Source organism: Liolophura sinensis, chromosome 10, assembly GCF_032854445.1.
Source record: "Liolophura sinensis isolate JHLJ2023 chromosome 10, CUHK_Ljap_v2, whole genome shotgun sequence".
Classification (NCBI taxonomy): Eukaryota; Metazoa; Mollusca; class Polyplacophora; order Chitonida; family Chitonidae; genus Liolophura; species Liolophura sinensis.
In genome coordinates this window covers 1,974,410-1,994,035 of record NC_088304.1, presented here as the reverse complement: position 1 = coordinate 1,994,035, position 19,626 = coordinate 1,974,410, and the positions used below count along the sequence as shown (strand labels likewise).

General features: G+C 41.3%; 1 protein-coding gene across 1 annotated transcript in view; it reads right to left on the bottom strand.

Annotated features, from left to right (window-relative positions):
* Nucleotides 1–17,713, bottom strand: part of LOC135476654 (retinol dehydrogenase 12-like) — a 46,585-nt gene extending 28,872 nt beyond the window's left edge. Inside the window, exon 1 of the mRNA XM_064756755.1 lies at nucleotides 17,236–17,713. Within this exon, the coding sequence (XP_064612825.1) occupies nucleotides 17,236–17,437 (202 nt within the window). The 5' untranslated portion in view covers nucleotides 17,438–17,713. The remainder of the gene's footprint in view (nucleotides 1–17,235) is intronic.
* Between the last annotated feature and the right edge of the window lie 1,913 nt (nucleotides 17,714–19,626).

The following is a 19,626-nucleotide window of genomic DNA, read 5'->3' as shown; positions in this document are numbered from 1 at the left end:
GACCATAGCAAGTCAGTTGTAGGCCTATTTTGATTACTCGTTGGGGTAGGTCTAGTTTGAACGAAATTGTTTATTTCATCGTAAAGCCACAGCCAAAAGTAGTTCACTTATAGACGTAAAGTGAAAACCGTCAAGGAAAGGTGAGCTAGGTGCTATTGTACTGTATAAACTGGATAAGATGTCCCCAATGGCTATTGTTAAGGTGTATTGAATGCATGTATTTAAGGTGATGCAGAGATGCCTTGCGTCACGGAGGAAAAGATGGCGAATAAAAACGTGACAGCTGAAAGACAATTACTAAATGCGTTCGTGTTGTATTGGTGGTAGCAGAGCGTACAAGATGGCACAAAACTACAAGAATCCGCCCGTGCTTGTCCACGACGTTGTTTATGAGACCTGCAAAAACGAAATACAGATCTAGCGGCTCGTCACAGACTTAGAAAAGAAGCGCCAAGCATTGGTTGTTACCCTGACGCTGACCTGCCAGACCCACTTTAGACCCACTAGCTCTGAAGATAGACGTGACAGTTTTAAACCAAGATGATGGTATGGACATTTTTTGCTCTCGCTTGATGAGTTGTTTTTGAAAGAAACTGTAGACCTGGCTTACGAGGCTTACACAAATTTTGAATAATTCCAGAAACATTCCGGAATCAAAATGACAGACTTCGTTCTTGAATTTAAGCATCGTTACACTCAGTGTAAAAAGCACAAAATGAACTTGCCCGATGCGGTCTTCGCCTTTAAACTCCTTGACTCTGCAAGTTGGACCGCACAGGAGAGACAGTTCACTCTTACTGCGTCATCGGATTTAAAATTCACATCCATGAAGTCAGCGCTAAAATGAATTTTTGCTGATCAACAGACGGCTTCCTTATACCGTGGGTGAAGTCATTGCTATTCAACAAGAAATCTTCCTCACTAGACGGTATTTCCGACAAAAATCAAGCGAACCCAGCCAAGACTTCTAGCAGTAGTTTTGCCAACTCTAGAAGAACCAATCCTTTCGATCGTTTTGGAAAACAAACCAAATGTGCAATATGCTGTCTTCCACAGGGCGAAAGATTGTCCACATCGTACAAACCCTGCGACCGTCTAACTTTCTGACAACCCAAGTGAAAACTGTATCCCGGAAGAGCAGCGCAGTACTCCACCATGAGCTTTCAGCAAATACTATTCTCATGATGGAGTCCTTTGTGTGTGCTGTGATAGATACGGCTTGTTCTCGGACTGTTTGCGGTAGGAACTGGTTGGATAACTACATGGCTTACTCTCTGTGTGTGACAGACACAGATTCCATCATAATTAAGCCTAGTTGTCGGCCATTCAACTGGATTCGGTGATGGTGCTCAAGTGACATCGTTTCACAATGCCATCATACCAGCACAGATTGGTGATTCCAGATGCAATATTGATGTTGAAGCTGGGTCGAGGGAAATTACCTTTTTTTGCTGAGTAAAATCTCACTGAAGAGAGCGGGTATAATTATCAGGCTATCATGTTCAATCAGCCAATCCCAGGGCACTATATTTTTGTATTGACATTTGGGCCATACGACCCTGCAGCTATATCTCAGTCAGAAGTCCTCTTAATGGATGCTGACGTGAACCCAGAAGAGAAGAAAAATATCCTTATAAAACTCCACAAACAATTTGGTCATCCTTCTGTTGACATTAAAGATTTTAATCCATAATGCGGGTATTAATGATTTGGAGCTTGATTCCATACTATATAGTATGGTGGAAAACTGTGATGTTTGCCTAAACTTTAGAAGGCAGTCTCCAAAGCCTGCTGTTTGTTTCCCTCTGGCAACAGAGTTTAATGAGACTGTGGCAGTTGATCTGCGCCAGCTAGATACACACTTGTGATAGGTCCATATGACTGACGAGTTTGCTCGCTTCAGCGCTGGTTCCATAGTGATAAGTAAGCGGGCAAGTGTAGTAGTAGAGAAATTTATTCAGCATTGGTTTGCCATTCATGGGGAGCCAAAGAAATTGTATAGTGTTAATGGGGAAGAGTTTAACAACAAGTTAGTTCACGACATGTGCGAGAATTTTAATACTGAAGTAAAAACTACTCCAGGAATGTGCCCGTGGAGTAATAGGCTATTAGAACGTCATTACCAGACTCTGACAGATATCTTGAGTAAGCTTAAAACTGAGCAGTCTTCTGACTAGGACACTACTTTAGCTTGGGCACTCATGGCAAAGTATTGTTTTTGTAATGTACATGGGTATAGTTCTTGGCAGCTTGTTTATGGGGAAAATCCTAACATGCCCTCTGTCCTGGTTAACAAACCCCTAGGCCTTGAAGGCGTTACAATGCGTAGAGTAGTAGGTATCAACATTTCTGCACTCTATTCTGAGAGACGGGCATTTACTCAAGCGGAAAGCTCTGAGAGACTGAGACGAGCTTTGAGAAAACAAATTCGACCTTTTGAGGTCCTTTCACCACAGGTGATAAAATCTACGCAAACGGCCAAGAAAGCTCTCAGTGGAAAGGTCCGGCCACAGCTATTGGGCAAGATGGGGGTGGTTGTGTTTGCCTGGCATGAGGGTATGGTGGTTAGGGTTCATCAGTGTCGACAAAGCTTCACAACCAGTCATGAATCTTCGGTGATTTATTATCAGCATTGCACGAAACATGTTCTATGTTTTGGTAGCTAAATGACAATGTTAGAGCAGGTACACTGCTCCCGTACAAATGAGAAACGATGGCTTCCATATGCCGCAAAAAATAGCATTCTCAGACATCATTGTTTGGAATACAGTGGAGTTAAATGACTTGCAATTCGAATTGCAAAAGCGTCTGCATGAAGTCCACGGAATAGTACGTCACATTATGTAAAACATTTCGACCTTTGTGTTATATCAGTCGCAATCGATCTTATCTTTTCGTCTAGACCATTCCAGTATATGGTGCATTTCTTAGCGTATATATACATAGAGACATATGCTAAACATATGGCGTTCCAACTTTGCAAATCTACTACAGCTCCTGAAGGCCATGATGATTTCCAGCCGTTCTTCATATACCAATGCTAAGCATCAGAGCTGTGCAATATCTCCTCGACTGTTTTTTCATCTGACAGTGTATTAGACATCAGTCGTTTGGAGGGTGGGGTGATAGAGTGACTATGTGGGGGTGTAGGCTAAAGGCTTAGGTACTCCAAAGAGCTTAGAATCAATACCCAGCCAATTTCGGACCTGAACGAGAGCCATGTGCCCGCATGACATGTCCTTGAAGAGGTAAGGTAAACAGCCTGGGGAATCTCACAGCAGCGCCCTCTATCACATTTACAAGTGCAAAGTGATTCCGCTAACGACTTCAAGATTTACCTTAGTCAAAAGAGTGTGTGGATGAGTACTTGTATTAAGTAAAAAGTCGAAAAAAGGAAAAGTGAGAAAAAGCGGTTCACACATTATTTAAACCCTTGATCTAGAGACGTCATTGACTAAACATATGCACAGAATAACTTTTCGTATTTGGTGGCTTGGAATTATAACATTTATATAGTTTTACAGAATCTGTGTCAGTAAAATGATGCCATAATACTATACACTGTAGCCCTGGAATAAAGTTATGAAAGGCAGAGAGGATATGTAGTCTAGGCCCAAAAAAGATTTCAAATTTTAAAGTTCACATGAAGAACTATATTCATCTGTATTAATTGCACTGCCTCATGACCGAAGTTTGTTTTTTTGTTTTTTTTTTTGTAGAGCGAGAGGGGAATTCAAGGAAGCCTATTACGTAATAAACTGAGGCTGACTTATACGCAAGAAAGGTAATTGCATCTGCTAGGTTAATTACAAAATCTAAGTGCAATGCATGACTTCAAGAAAACTTTTTTTCTTACAAATTACACAGACGAATATTGTTGTCAGAACAGACAGCAGTCTCATGCAGATGCCACGCAGTCTGTAAACTCCCAGACATAGATTAGCCATGACTCCTGCGGAAATCCCAGAGGTCAAGGTTATATGAATAATGAAGATGAATTACCTCCACGCCTAAAGAGCGGTGCAGCTTCTCCCCGAATTGTCTAATTATAACTCGTGATGAACGGAAAGTTTTAAACGTGAAGACCATTCAAAACCCGTGACTGAATGTTCGCGAAATGCATCAGAGGCAAATGGAAACAAATATAATATCATGGATAGGAGTAATTGAATTATTTTGGGGCCTGTAATTCGTAAGATAAATGTTTTGTTTCGCTCTTTTGTACTATAGAGTATAGTTCATGACCAATTATCACAACGTTTATTTTCCCGATGGGAAAAATTTGTTCATGATATAACGTGCGTACGCAACGCTCTTCAGACAAGATGTATGCTTCAACGCCATTTTAAAGACAGCAAAACTGATCTAACAATGGCGAAGAAAGCTAAGGAAAATATGCATGTAAAAACGAAAGACTTGTGACGTCACCATTGCTTAATTTGCATACGTTACAGGCAATTTTTCGAATATTCGCATTTTCTTGGAGGCTTGGCCCGAGTATCAGTTCGTTGCCTCGTCGTAAATCGTATTGTAAACTTGCGACCTGAAAGAGTTGAACACAGAAATGAGACAACCTCCACAGCGCACGCGAAATTTCTGTTAACTCTGGGACAGATTATTCAATAGACCAATGTTTCCTCAGTGATAATCTTGTCCCTCAACGCGACCTTGATTCACAGTCATTTCAAACTGTCACACCCAGAACACTCACTGGCTTATAACCGATGTCACTGAACGAACTAGACTAAATGTTATTTCGCCAGGTTTTCATTCTCGTAGTATTTTGGTCTGATCGTCGGTTTATTGGATGCTCGAAAATACCAAAAGGAAATGTGGCATGTGGCAAGTCGATCGGATGAATATTTGTGGAGAAAATCGAAGGATAATCATCCGTAGAAAGATTTCTTTATAATATAAGCTCGTGTCAGCATTTCTATATAATTGTTCACTTTTGCTTTAAAAAATCAAGGCATTTCTTGCACCGCGTTGCAAATGCCTTACCTACTGAGGCGTCCAGTCCACATGGCGGTCCAGCTTCTATCGAATATCGTATGAGATAGTAGGAAAACCAACACTGTGCAATAATTGAGGTTAGCGGAAGTGCGCGGTAAGGTAGAAGGGGAATAAACCCCTATCATATCCGCTGCAAACTGAGCTATTTTCCCTCAGCCACAATGCCACCCACATTATAATCTCATGTGTCTCGCATAGAGAATTGGACGTAGTCGTAGACAAAAGCTGTTTATGGGTACCTTTTGTTCACTGGCGAGACCAAATGGTTATCTGTTTTTCTTCGTTATTTGTTTGTGCAACGTTCGTGATGGTATACACATTGACAATAGCCTCAAGGCCCCTTTCGAAAAGTACTGTTACCGCAAATTTTCTGTGAAATTTATGCACGGAAACAGACATTCGTATACCAGCCGTCAACAAAAATGAGCGTTGTAGAACAAAAATCACAAGGCCAATTCCCCAAATGACCAAACAACCAAAGAACTAAGAAAGTATATAAAGTACGAAATTAGGACTGAATCACGCCAGGAGAAGCACTCAGGAGTTATCAGTAATGTTGCGGCAGAGTGAAATTTAGAATTCAAATCGTGCACCACGAATGAATACAAAACCCCAAGCCCCGGGGTTAGCGGAATTAAACATAATCGTGAAGCAGAGCGCCAGGGATGCTGGGCGCTCTGTTCAGATTTACCTAAGTACCCTCAGATATGCTCGTGAGTAGAATGTAGAGAAAAACCAGAGCAGCGACGACAGTGTGATAGCTGGCAAATGGTCACATTTAACCGGTGAAACACGGTCTGTTGTCAGTTTACCAGTTTAAAACGCATACATGACAGTGTGATCAGTTTCAGAGTGTTTTCTAATTGAACCACACATTAAATGCTGTAAACCTTGATTGCTATAATGTGAAAAACATCGTAAAGTTGAAGAACACAACATCTAAATTGGTTAATTTGACATCAAGACAGTGTTAGATTATAACATTATCTTTGTGTTGTTCATAAATGGTTCATATTTGTAAATTACATCATAAATGCTCATGTATATAGCTGACAGTTTTTCGGCATTATTTTGGGGATAGGCACGTTTGAAACATGGTTTGAGTCTATATATAGGCTATGTGTGGAAGCCGAATAAGGCAGCGGGCGATGGAACAATGGTACCATGATGGCCTTACCCAGCTTCCATAGGTAAGCTCTATTGTCCAGTAACATTTATGAATGCCACAAAGGCTCAAACCGTATTTTAAATGGTTCATATATATAAATTGATAAACATATGTTGATTGATTTGAATGATTCGTGATGCATAAACAACAACAACAGATTCATAAGCTAGCAAATTACCATGAGTTAATACGAATATCAGCTACCCTGTACAATATTTTGTTGACTAATAGTGTATGATGTTTATGCACCTGCCTTACTCACCAAATTTTGGTTAATGATTATACCAGAGTTATTACTAGCTTAAATTAGGCATGTGTTTTACCGGAAACGCGGATGTTTTAGAATGGGTCTCAGCTTCATTTTTTTCAGACTTTCTTAGAAAAACATACTGAGAGTGGTGTAATAAAGCAGGGCCAATGGCGGTGTTTGAAGCCAGGGTTTATTGGTATAAGTCACGGGAAGCTGCTGCTTTCAACGGAAACATCAAAAACAATGTGTTGAATCTTGGATATACCTCAGAGAAAAGAGCCTCATACCTAAAGCAGGTACTCTCTGATCAAAACGCCCAATGCAATGATCGGTCATTTGCTTGATGGACAGTACAAAGTAGGTCGCTTTCATCAGGTATTCACCATTACCACATCACTTATTGTACCATTACTTACTGCACCATTACCACATCACTTACTGTACCATTATCACATCACTTACTGTACCATCACCACACCACTTACTGTACCATTACCACATCACTTACTGCACCATTACCACATCACTTACTATACCATTATCACATCACCTACTGTACCATTACCACATCACTTACTGTACCATCACCACATCACTTAGTGTACCATTACCACATCACTTACGGCACCATCACCACATCACTTACTATACCATTACCACATCACTTACTGCACCATTACCACATCACTTACTATACCATTATCACATCATCTACTGCACCATCACCACATCACTTACTGTACCATTACCACATCACTTACTGTACCATTACCACATCACTTACTGCACCATTACCACATCACTTACTGTACCATCACCACATCACTTACTGCACCATTACCACATCACTTACTGCACCATTACCACATCACTTACTGTACCATCACCACATCACTTACTGTACCATTATCACATCACTTACTGTACCATCACCACATCACTTACTGTACCATCACCACATCACTTACTGTACCATTACCACATCACTTACGGCACCATCACCACATCACTTACTGTACCATCACCACATCACTTACTGTACCATTATCACATCACTTACTGTACCATTACCACACCACTTACTGCACCATTACCACATCACTTACTGTACCATCACCACATCAATTACTGCACCATTACCACATCACTTACTGCACCATTACCACATCACTTACTGTACCATCACCACATCACTTAGTGTACCATTACCATATCACTTACGGCACCATCACCACATCACTTAGTGTACCATTACCACATCACTTTTTGATCATTACCTCATCACATACTGTACCATCACCACATGACCTACGGCACCATTATGGCATCACTTACTGTGCCATTACCACATTACTTACTGTACCATTACCGCATCACTTACTCTACCATTTCCGCATCTCTTACTGTACCACCACCACATCACTTATGTACCATTATCTCATCACCTACTGTATCATCACCACATCACTTACTCTACCATTACTACATTACCTACTGTACCATTATCACATCACTTACTGCACCATTACCGGAGTTAGCTGGCTAGCGCAACACAATGGCTAAAAAGACTCTCGTCAATACGATCGCTGTGAGTTCAAGTCCAGCTCATACTGGCTTCCTCTCCGGCTATATGTGGGAAGGTCTGGCAGCAACCAGATGATGATACAGATAATCAATAACATATACACTGCCCTGAATATGATAAATACATCAGTCAGGGTTAAGATCGTTAATATTTTACGTCAGTCAGGGATATATTTCATCTGTTTGGATACTTTCGGTTTCCACATATTTTTTTTGATGGGAGGTTAGAGGTGGTGGGTGGGGTGCATATGACGACAGCGTCTTCTTGCAGTTCACGTTGTCGAAGTACTTATAGTACTGCATCAGTGAAACATCATATGGAAGACACCAGATATGACATTAAATCACAATACACAAACGCCGGGTCAATTGACTTTTGCGGCGAGCTAAACGTGAAAGTAATCTCAAGATTTAAAGTGGCTCTGGGATATTTCATTAGATCTACAAAGAATGCTTTGTCACTATTTGAATGGAATAACGTGAAAATATATTTGGTTGTTTGCTAAACTGCAAGTTTTTGACGTTCTCCTCTCTTATATATGACGCCGCGATGCCTACTTTTGACTTTCACCTTTTAACCAGTAAAATGAAGTAGAAAACGACAATATCAGAGGAATGAAGCATTTACTACACAGCTTGGACCTGAAGAGATTTAGCATGGAAAAATACTTCCATTAGCTTTTGGAAACCTGATACCAAGTCCATAGTTAATTCAGGATCTATAATGGCTCGTAAAGGCGAATGCAAATAGAACAGAATATAGCTTTCAGCGATATCTTCTATTTTAAGATAGCTGTGTTAATTGACATTCCGACCTCGAATTCGGCACGAGGTGATGAAAATTGGCACCTAGGTCATTTCTAGGCCTTACAGTCCCATCTACTGGTGCCTGCTAGAAAGCTTCACCGGCAGCAGTTTGAGCCCTAAAATACTTTGAACAACGCATCGTGCGGTTGAGACGTACTTGTATTAACCGTTGAGAGGGATATGTCCAAAGGGGGAGGGGGGTTAACGGGTGGATGGGTGGCTCCCTAGCTTAACCTGCTACTTAAGGCACTTTGTTGTGGCCGAGGCTAATCTGCCCTTCGTCAGTTAATGAATGATTTATTGTGGCCTAATATTGCCCTTGACCAATGAGATATGAGGCTATGGGCGAAGCGCAATCGCTTCCATCACGCACAATGTTCGGTTTTCTCCATTCACAAACTTGGCCGACGTCGTACCAGTAAAATATTCCTGAGTATCAATTAAATACTATTAAGTCTACATACATAAATAAAAAAATGTTTTTTTCGCAACGATCACTTAATTGATGAGTAGTCATATAAAGTTGATGGCTATACTGCACATGGAGGTTAGAATAGTACACATACAGGCCGAGAGATGACATTATGTATAGCTCGTCATTACCATCATTCGACAAGATGTTATCGTTGCCATCTTGGTCAAACAGCTTGTTTTCGCATGCTGTTACAGTAAGGCGGCACTACAAGTATGTCGACAATGGGAAAAATCTGCTATAAGGAAAAGAAAGTATTAATTTCACGAGTGCTGCGTTCGTATAGTAGATGGTCGGGTGTCAGCGTTCCACACACCTTGTTCAGTATGTATCAAGATATGTGTCTGTGTTTAACACTGACATAAGACGATACGCCACATTAAGGTCAGTTTCGTGTTCTATACCGTTGCACGGGGTTTGCAAGGCGAGCTGTCTGGTCTGGTTGTTAAGGTATGACGTTCCAGTGAGGCAGCACTACATCCATATGTAAGTATAGGATTCGGCCTGCTAAAAGGAGACACCTTCTCAATATGAACGAGATAATGTTAATTTCAAACCTCCATGACGTAAGTTGTACTTAATTCAATTTGCAGCATCTGTCTGTAATAAACACAAAATTGACACGTGACAGACATATACACCATACATGTGTTGTCTTTTCTTTTTCCTTTGTAAATATGTCTAGCGTGGGAGAAGCAGTGATTTCGAAATTCGAAAGGTTGTAGTACACTTTCGTAACCTGAGCCTAGTTTTATTTAGCTATTTGTGGATACATTAACCCGTAATTGTTTACATAAAACAGGTTCGTCAACACGTGGCAGTTCAGGGCTTGCTTACTTTGGTATCTCTTGCCGGCTTTTATGTATTTATTTATGTCATTGTTCAATATTATTGATACCTCCAACTATGGGGTATTAAAAATTGTCACCTTGCGTCACGAAAATGAGCTTATTTTTGCTGTCAGTTAAATATATCGCGATCAGTTGCGAGGGTGGAGGCCCATATGTGTAATTGACCAAGACACCTAGCTTCCGGTACTAGACGTAGGTAATACTATAGGGCTGTGCTCTTTTGGTGGCCATCTTGCTCTGTTCTGTAGGCTTAAGTGTTTTTAGTGTGTAGAGATTCAAGTCTTGAAGTCTAAATTTTGTTCAGTTCAGAATTCATAGAGATTCACAAAAAGCCTCAGTGCCAGCATAAAGTAGAAAGTTTGAACTGCTCAACACAAATCATTATGTGGAGAGTTTCTGTATTTCCTTGTATATTAAATGTTTTCTGGACCATTGACATCTAATAAACTTCAGTTAACATCACTGCAATTTTTACCCCATTCTGCTTAAGCCATGGTGATAGGGGCCAGGTAAGTTGCTGTTGTTATAGCATTTACCTGTAACATCAGAATAAAACCCCTATTTGCCATTTATCACACCATCGTCGCTGCTCTTGCTTTACTCTCTATTCTGTAAGTCTTTTAGTATATTCTAAACATTGGGATCTACCAGTCAAATGTTTGATCATGTAATTTACTTTTGAAAGTGTGGATTTTCGAGGGCACATGATGCCCTTGCTATCGAGAGATTCTGTCATTAAACAATAGAGACGATCCTGTTTCAGGTTAGAATGTCCATTTCTTGCAAGATATAGGCCTATATAACACGCGTTCATTTAACTTTGTACAATATTCATAAGCTCTTAAAAATTTAATTTCTTGAATTAACGTGCAAGTATATATCATGATTATTGGCAGTCTATGGATGATCATTGTTTTCCCCTGGGCTCTGCCAGGTTTCTTCCCATCAGAGCTGGCCGCCGTCGTATAACTAAAATATTCTTGAGTACGGCGTAAAAATCCAGTCAAATAAATAAATAAAAATTATTGTTGGCAAATAAAGACATCACGTTCAAGGTCTCTGACGTTCAGCTTCATAGGAGGAGACATTCACACATAAACTGATTTTGAAATTGCACAGAATACTGTCAGAAACATGACCAACCATGTAAACCTGATGACTGCTTCTCTGTGATAGCAATGAAATAGTGGTAATGTTCGTAATAAAGTGCGTCTGGCTCCTGTTTGATTGGGAAGTCTTTTTACGGTTGAGAAGCTGTTTATCAGCAGACATGCTCACGGAGATTTGCATCAATTAAACTGTCGCCACTTCCATCATTTATTTATCTATTTCATAGGTTTTAACTGATATGACTGCGGCCTTAGTGCCCTAAAGAAACCCTTGCCCAAAGGGACTATTTTCTGACCATCATTACACGCTTTGTGGGGGAACTATCACCTTGAACAAACACACAGTTTTCCAGATTTGCTGTAGTAGTGCATCCTTCTGGTACTCATGTGCGTCGGTGCTGCGCCGTGTAAAAGCCTTTATATCTACACCATAAATTGTCGACTAAACAGTCCCATGGTTGTACATCGGAGCTTCCTAAGAAGCTGACTAAAACATTTACTCGACCTTCTGCAGCGCTAGAGGCTGTTTGTCTGGTTCCGAGGCCAATCGGAGCTACGGCGGAAACACACGATGCTCCCCGAATGGGTCTTCCGCTTTGATGAGTTATACTGACAGTATCTCTGGCAGGGTTTGACCTATGATATATCACGTCAGTAAGGAATGTTCGCTGAAAACCCCAACATTTCAACGACAGAGAAAATGCATTTTCCTGATACAGATTCCAGGCTATCTCACAGCTTCTCTGGGCCATTTCCTTCCAGGCCTCGAACGTGCAAGCTATATGCTTAACAAAGAACACATGCTACCTCGGTACTTTACCTCAGTCTCTAACTAGATTGCCATAGGTCCTTTTACCCTCATTGTTTAGAGAATTATGTCACAAATGTGATATTTTAACAACTGAAAACTCAAGGCAGTCTGTCAAACTCCTTTTGTATCATTTTCTTTAGTGGCATAGTGTCAACTGGGCTTACCACCTGCACGAAAATCCCTTTTAACCTACAGACTTGCAGATTACTCAGGTCCTATCATGCATCGTACTGCATTTATGCCTCCAAACACAGGAGACGTCATCCAGGTCTGCACACGAGAAAACACTCTTTCTTCTAAATCATTCTAAAGCCATGTTATTAGGAACTACAGTGCTAACGCTAATATTTGGGCAAAATAAAAAATAAAAACAAATAAAAAACAGAGATCCAGTCGAAGAACAATTACTTTTTATGTTTTACTGGGCTTCTGTGGTCTATCGCCATGAGCAAAAATCACAGAACCGGTGAGTGGGTTACCAGCATTGCTGCAGTACAGTACTTCGGGGTCTTGATGGGGAAATGTTTGTGGCACGGTGAAAAGTGTAGCTTGGAACATGGGTGCCCAAGCAGACCGTCAAAACGTTTTAGTGTTCCAAATATATGTATATATGTGGTTTGGCTTTGATGAGTTTCCCACAATGTTGTTCACAGCCGTACATATGTGTGCTCCATTTCACAGAGTGAGTGATCTATGGTCTTTTACATGAAGTTCCCGTGAACATTAGCACGAAAGTCTGAATATCGCCATACAAATTCATTCGTCGAAACAGACATTCATACGCCAGCCGCCAAGCAGTAAGAACGTACCAGGTCAATTTATAATTGCAAGGCCAATTCCCAAAACGACCTTTGACAGAAATGACCAAAGAAGTAAGAAAGTACATGTATATAAAGTACGAAATTAGGACAGAACCATGTAAAGAGAAGCAGTCCGCAGTTTCAAGTGATGTTGGAAAGACGCAAGGAATATTCTAGGTAAATAAGAAAACCAATAGACCTTGCATAGTCTTCAAGTTTGTTCTCGAGGCGCGTATTTATATATATGTAAATATATACATTACATATTATATAGAACGTGTCAGCCATAACGCAAGTGACCATGTCCGCAGAGAAGCTCGTTTCCCGGATTGGTGTAAGGCTTCATCATGACAAGTAACAGATCAAGTTAGAGTTTGCAGCATTTCGATCATATTCGACAAAATTATGGCCGTTTTTGTCCTGGTTTTGTACTTTGACGGTTTGATGTATTTTTTTTTCTCAAAATGGCCCATTATATAGAAATGAAATTTGATGCATGGTTTTATTATGAGAAATTTGGGATGAAGTTCAAATTGTTGGCCGTTTTTGTGAGATTTGGCATACCCATTATTCTGACGGCTCAGATTGGTAGGTGACCATTGTCTTTGAAATTAGCCCTGCAGTTGATAAGATTGATAGCGAAAAGGTGTATACTTAATACCCAGTTGGCTTTTCATTTATTATATTCACATATGTGCGATGATGTACTTATCATTCACGTGGATATACCATACAGACCTCAGGTTAATTGCAGGTAGCATCTACAGGTATATTTTATATATAAAACATACTTTGTGGAGAACGCACAGCCTTGCGGAAAGTGTCGAAGACCTCCTGCCGATCACAGGCGGACTTCACCGAGGCTGATAACAATAGCAGACCTCGCGCTACAAAGGAATGTGGATAAAGCAGGGCATCCTGGCAACCCGCACCCACAAGGGTACTGTCAGGGTCGAGAGGGGCCTGCACAAACAGCGCATCTGGAACCCGTCTCTCTGTGCTATATACAGAAGGCTGCATCACCATGCAGCACATGGGTGCAAGAAAATTTCGCCTATCCGAAGATAAAACACCAGAATATGAACACACGCGGTTATCACTGGGCTCAACTATCGTATCTATCTTGTACCTTGCTTGCTGGTACCTTGCCAAATGTGGCTCCTTGTCTGCCATAAGCGCATCATTGACGGTGACCAGATGGGAGACTATAAAACGAAATTGTAGAGTACCCGCTCCTTCCCAGATGATAATTAAATCTATAGTGCATACACAACATCAGCCGCTTGTAAGAAAACTTTTTCTCCTGTATGAAGAAGAAAGTAAAACAGATTGCAGTTTGCAGATTCAAATAACGAGTACACCAAAAGTGCCAATGCAGAATATACGGCGTGAAGAGGCAGTATTACGTTCTCGTACGTCGATCGGAAAGACCAAGTTCAAAATCCAAATCGCAAAAAAATCACTAGTGAAAAAAAAAATCAATGTTGCCAAAACAGTTGAGTGAGTGGGTGAGTGCTTGGGGTTTAACGCCAAAACAGTTGAATAACGCCAACTGAATTTCCCACATACACATCAGTAAAGAGAAATGCAATTTTGTTAAACAATCAATCCGGTGTACTACAGGCTCCCAAGCACAATAACCTTTGTTAAAAATGTAATAAAAATAGAGAGAGAGAGAGAGAGCTGCTAAAACATATCCCTGTGCAATAGTTTGAACAGTATGGTCCCGGATACAAAACTTTTACAATGAACAAGATACGTGGAACATCGAATGTGAACATGTAAAACTGCCGACAGATTCTCCTTGGCATGAAAAACGGATAGTTTCTGATGCCCCACGTTTTCAGAAACTAGAAACTGCGACATCTACTGTGTGATGGACCATTGGTATTTCAATGTGTTGGATAAAAATAATGCTTGTATCTGTAAGATTCAGAGAAAACTATTATTTATGGTGATGAGGGAATGTCAAATTTAATGATGAAATCGGCTCTTTTAAAATTCATTCTTGCCGTGAAATTTAGTAATGAAATGTAGCACAGTCTAATTTCGGCTGGATCTGATCACAGTTTTGCTGAGGAGAAATAAACCAGATGTGGAATAGGGCAAGCTGTTTCCCTCCCTCTGCTGACTCTGTGTGTTAAATTAGCATGGTAGTTAATGTCAGACAATCAGTTTGTCTGAACTGTTTCTATTATAATTTCCTCAATTAACAGAAAACTAGGGCAATATGCCAAACAAATGTCGTTTTCTACTCGCAAATTTCTTACTTTTTTCTACCTTATCATCCCCTCCCCACAAACCTCCCCTTCCTCCCCCCCACCAATCACCCACTCCCATCCCTGTACAAGTGAGTGGCCTAGAGAATCGCAACCATTTCTGCCTGTGAGTCTGGCCTGGCTTCAAAACTCACTGATACTGGTAATGTCCTGGTTATCGTTGGCTAAAGCATATTTTGCTAAATTTTCCTTTTCAGTTAAAAAGTATACAACCATGGATTCCCCTGTTATCCACACGCAGATATATTTGCTTTATACTGTAATTCTTCAACCGTTTTGCATGTTTGCAAGGTGTTTGTTCAAGCATATTCTGAAGGCACTGTTCTGTGTACCTGAAAAAAGTATGCTTCTTGTGAACCCTTGAAACTAGTCAACCCAACCAATATAGCTTTGTCTCCAAAATTAAAATAAAAAGGTGCATAAATTGTACCGAAAGTTGCTCTTTCATACGCGAAGGTTGAGAAATTAGAACACTGTTAATTTTTATCATAATCGCATGACAAATACAACTTCATTGCAGAACCGGGCCTCCCTGGCTCAGTTGGTTAGCGCGGTAGCGCAGCGTAATGACCCAGGAGCCTCTCACCAATGCGGTCGCTGTGAGTTCAAGTCAAGCTCATGCTGGCTTCCTCTCTGGCCGTACGTGGGAAGGTCTGGCAGCAACCTGCGGATGGTCGTGGATTTTCCCCGGGCTCTGCCCGGTTTCCTCCCGCCATAATGCTGGCCGCCGTCGTATAAGTGAAATATTCTTGAGTACGGCGTGAGTAACACCAATCAAATAAATCAATAAATCATTGCAGAACTGCTACTGATTGAGTTCCTTTACACGCTGTGCAGTAGGAAGGCTCATTCAACTATATAAGTGAAGTCCATGAAGGTATTATATCTCTTTTTTTGTTCGCATCTTTTTCTATCTCACCCACCAAGAAACGCACAAGTGAAAACCGTACTCCTAAGCAAATACCAGTATCACTGTTGTTGTCAGAGATCATATTCACGGCAAAGACGCCAGAGCATTTCAACGGCTGATAAGAAGTCCATCATATTCCCGACGCGCAAACGGAGATAACGGCAAGGATATTAACCGTGGATCCTTATCTATCACCAACACGTCCCTTACACATGCGCCATGCGCCAACAGCTCTGTGAGAGACTTCGTACCCTTACCTAACGAGACACCTTTTCTGCTCAAAGTAATAAGGGCCCATGCAGCAGTATAGTGTTTTGCTCATTTCAAGAATGACGATGACGATTTCTGCGCAAACTGGTAAAAAAAACTTGCATTGTTGAAGAACAATGAGCATTTCAGCCTGAGTCTGACTCTTTATGCTGGGTGGTAAAGAGCATCATGTTCTGGTTAAGCCGTGGTGCTGGTGGCGGGAGGAATGTGTGTGTGGAGGAGGGCGAGTAAGTTGATGTAGTATTAAGCATTTTTATTAACATTTAGAATAAAACCCTAACTGTTGTTTCGCGAGACCGTTTCCTAGCACGCAGTTGTCTCCGGTATTCTATTTTATTTCGGAGAATAATATTCTCCACCTAACATTTTGTGTCGTGTGATGCATTTATCCAACTGTGACCGTTGAAGGTCATTTATCCAGCTGTGACGTTGGAGAATTTGACTGAAGCAATTCACTCATGCACTGAGTATTATGTAGATGAAGTAAACGTCATGCGATATGTGGGAGTTGGCTCACGCGACATGACGTAGCTTTCGGAATTGTATGACATCACACCGAGTCTTCGGAGGTTCAACGATCTGTTATAAGACTCAGTCAGGTCGACACTTAACTGAACCAGAGGCCTACAAAAGTGAATGTGGAGTTCGAATTCGACCAGCGCATTTAGTGTTGATAAGTAATATTGTCCGAATTTTTTGTCCAAAACTATTGTCAACAATTAACCAGGTGCAACCCCGACCATCTCCCTGTACTTTGTAAACTTGTACGAAATTACCTGAATACCTTCCTTCACATAACAATTCAACTTTGTCAGAAAAAGTCTTGAGGAACATTTTTTGTTGGTATCTGAGGCGTTACTATTGCTAACTGGAAGTGAAGGAGGTCCATTTTTGCTTCCGATCGTACTCACCTGTTATAACCACTGTTTTACCGTCTAGTCGATTGTTGCTGGGACAAGGCACGGCCCATCGGCAGTACACCCTTACCACAAACATGACCAGCAGCAAGGCTGAGATCACCACGGTACCCACCAGGGCCGGGAAGACGTCTTCTACCACATCCTCCACCTGCTCTAATTGCTCCTCCATCTGTGTCACTCCAGGACTCGCCATTGTGACAACTTTCTCTTGATAAACCTTCCTCCGAGTAAAAACTTACACAGCGGTTCCTTCCAGTGGAAATAAAGAGTGCTTTTTAAAGAAGACAAAAATCAAGACGACAAACTTGTTAGTGTTCCTTTTCCCAATCTGAAATGAACTCCGAAACAAGTAAGAATGAACCCAAGGGGAGCAGACGACACATTGAGTTTAGAGCAGGCGATATTTTAGCCCCCAACTCTCTGTCTCACTCTCTCTCTCAACCGTCAGGCTGCACGGACCGGAAAAACTCCTCAAACTAACGTTACATATATCCCCGGTATTCCAGCCGAATCGGCCAGGAGGTCTGGCGTGATATCTACCAATGAGATTTCACACAAGTTTTTCTCTTTCTCTGTTGGCATGTTGCCAGCGAACTTTCTTCTTGTACATGGAAACGTGTGTTCTCGTCCGCGCGGTGGTGCTGCACACCCCCGACTGACAACTATGGACAAGCCCCATCTGTGAGCAATAACGTGCTATCAAAGAGGTGCCCATTGAGGCAAGAGGTATGGAACTTGTAAATGATGTTCTGTTTGACAGTTTATGTCTATCAGTGTCAAAACCGTGTCATTGATAGTTGGTTTTTGAAGCCATCTTTTTTCCACTGTGTTGTTGAGGAAGCAGGGGTAAAACTTTTGTAGCGTGTCAGCATATCTTTGTAAAGTACATATACCCATCAGCATGTGTAGGCGCGTAGTGTTCTGTCTATACAGACAATACTAAATACCGAAGAGAAAATCTCAAAAAAGCATTGGTAGATTTGCGCACACTTGTAAAGTTAGATAAGATCACTTTATTTTGGATAATCGTGATAATACTTATGGGAAATATGCAAATTCACATTTCACGTCGTCAACCGGTAAAACAATAACAGAAGGTAGTTACCTGAAAGTAGGAATAATGAACAGTTTCCGGTGTCGGAGGGACATACGAAATCCACAACGTAGTCCGGTTTCAAACTTTGAGTTCATATTCGTATTATTATACAAAATTTCCTCTTATAATGTAAGACCAGGCATAATGTAAACAATAAAGAAAGCTCTAAGCCGGGCGAATCCAGAACGGAATTAACTGGCTTTATATAAGGAACGTGTAATTTCCAACATCTACACCATTTACATGAACAGTTACAGCCCTTCCCCCTCCCCCCCAACCCAGCCCCCACTGTGGATCAGATGGTTAGCACGGTAACGCAGTGTAATGACCCAGAAGCCTCCCACCAATGTGAGTTCAAGTCCATCTCATGCTGACTTCCTCTCGGGCCGTACGTGGGAAGGTCTGTCAGCTACCTGCGGATGGTCGTGGGTTTCCCCCGGGCTCTGCCAGGTTTCCACCCACCATAATGCTGGCCACCGTCGTATAAGTGAAATATCCTTGTGTACGGCGTAAAACACCAATCAAATAAATAAATATATATATAAAACCAATAAATAAATGAACAGTTACGGTACAAACCCCGCTGAGGTAACTTAACAAGAGGTCGTATTTCACCGGTTACTTATGACCATTTGACAGCTATCACACTGTCGTTGCTGCTGTGGTGTTACTCTCTATACTGTAGACGTACTTCACCGGTTACGTGTGACCATTTGACAGCTATCACACTGTCGTCGCTGCTCTGGTTTTACTCTCTGTCCTGTAGCCGTATTTCACTGGTTACGTGTGACCATTTGACAGCTATCACACTGTCGTCGCTGCTCTGGTTTTACTCTCTGTCCTGTAGCCATATTTCACCGGTTACGTGTGACCATTTGACAGCTATCACACTGTCGTCGCTGCTGTGGTGTTACTCTCTATACTGTAGACGTACTTCACCGGTTACGTGTGACCATTTGCCAGACATCACACTTTCGTCCCTGCTCTGGTTTTACTCTCTGTGCTGTAGTCGTATATCACCGGTTACGTGTGACCATTTGCCACCCATCACACTTTCGTCGCTGCTCTGGTTTTACTCTCTGTGCTGTAGCCGTATTTCACCGGTTACGTGTGACCATTTGCCACCCATCACACTGTCGTCGCTGCTTTGGTTTTACTCTCTGTGCTGTAGTCGTATATCACCGGTTACGTGTGACCATTTGACAGCTATCACACTGTCGTCGCTGTACTAATTTACTCTCCATGCCGTAATATTTTATATATGAAGAAAAAGTATTAAAGAAATA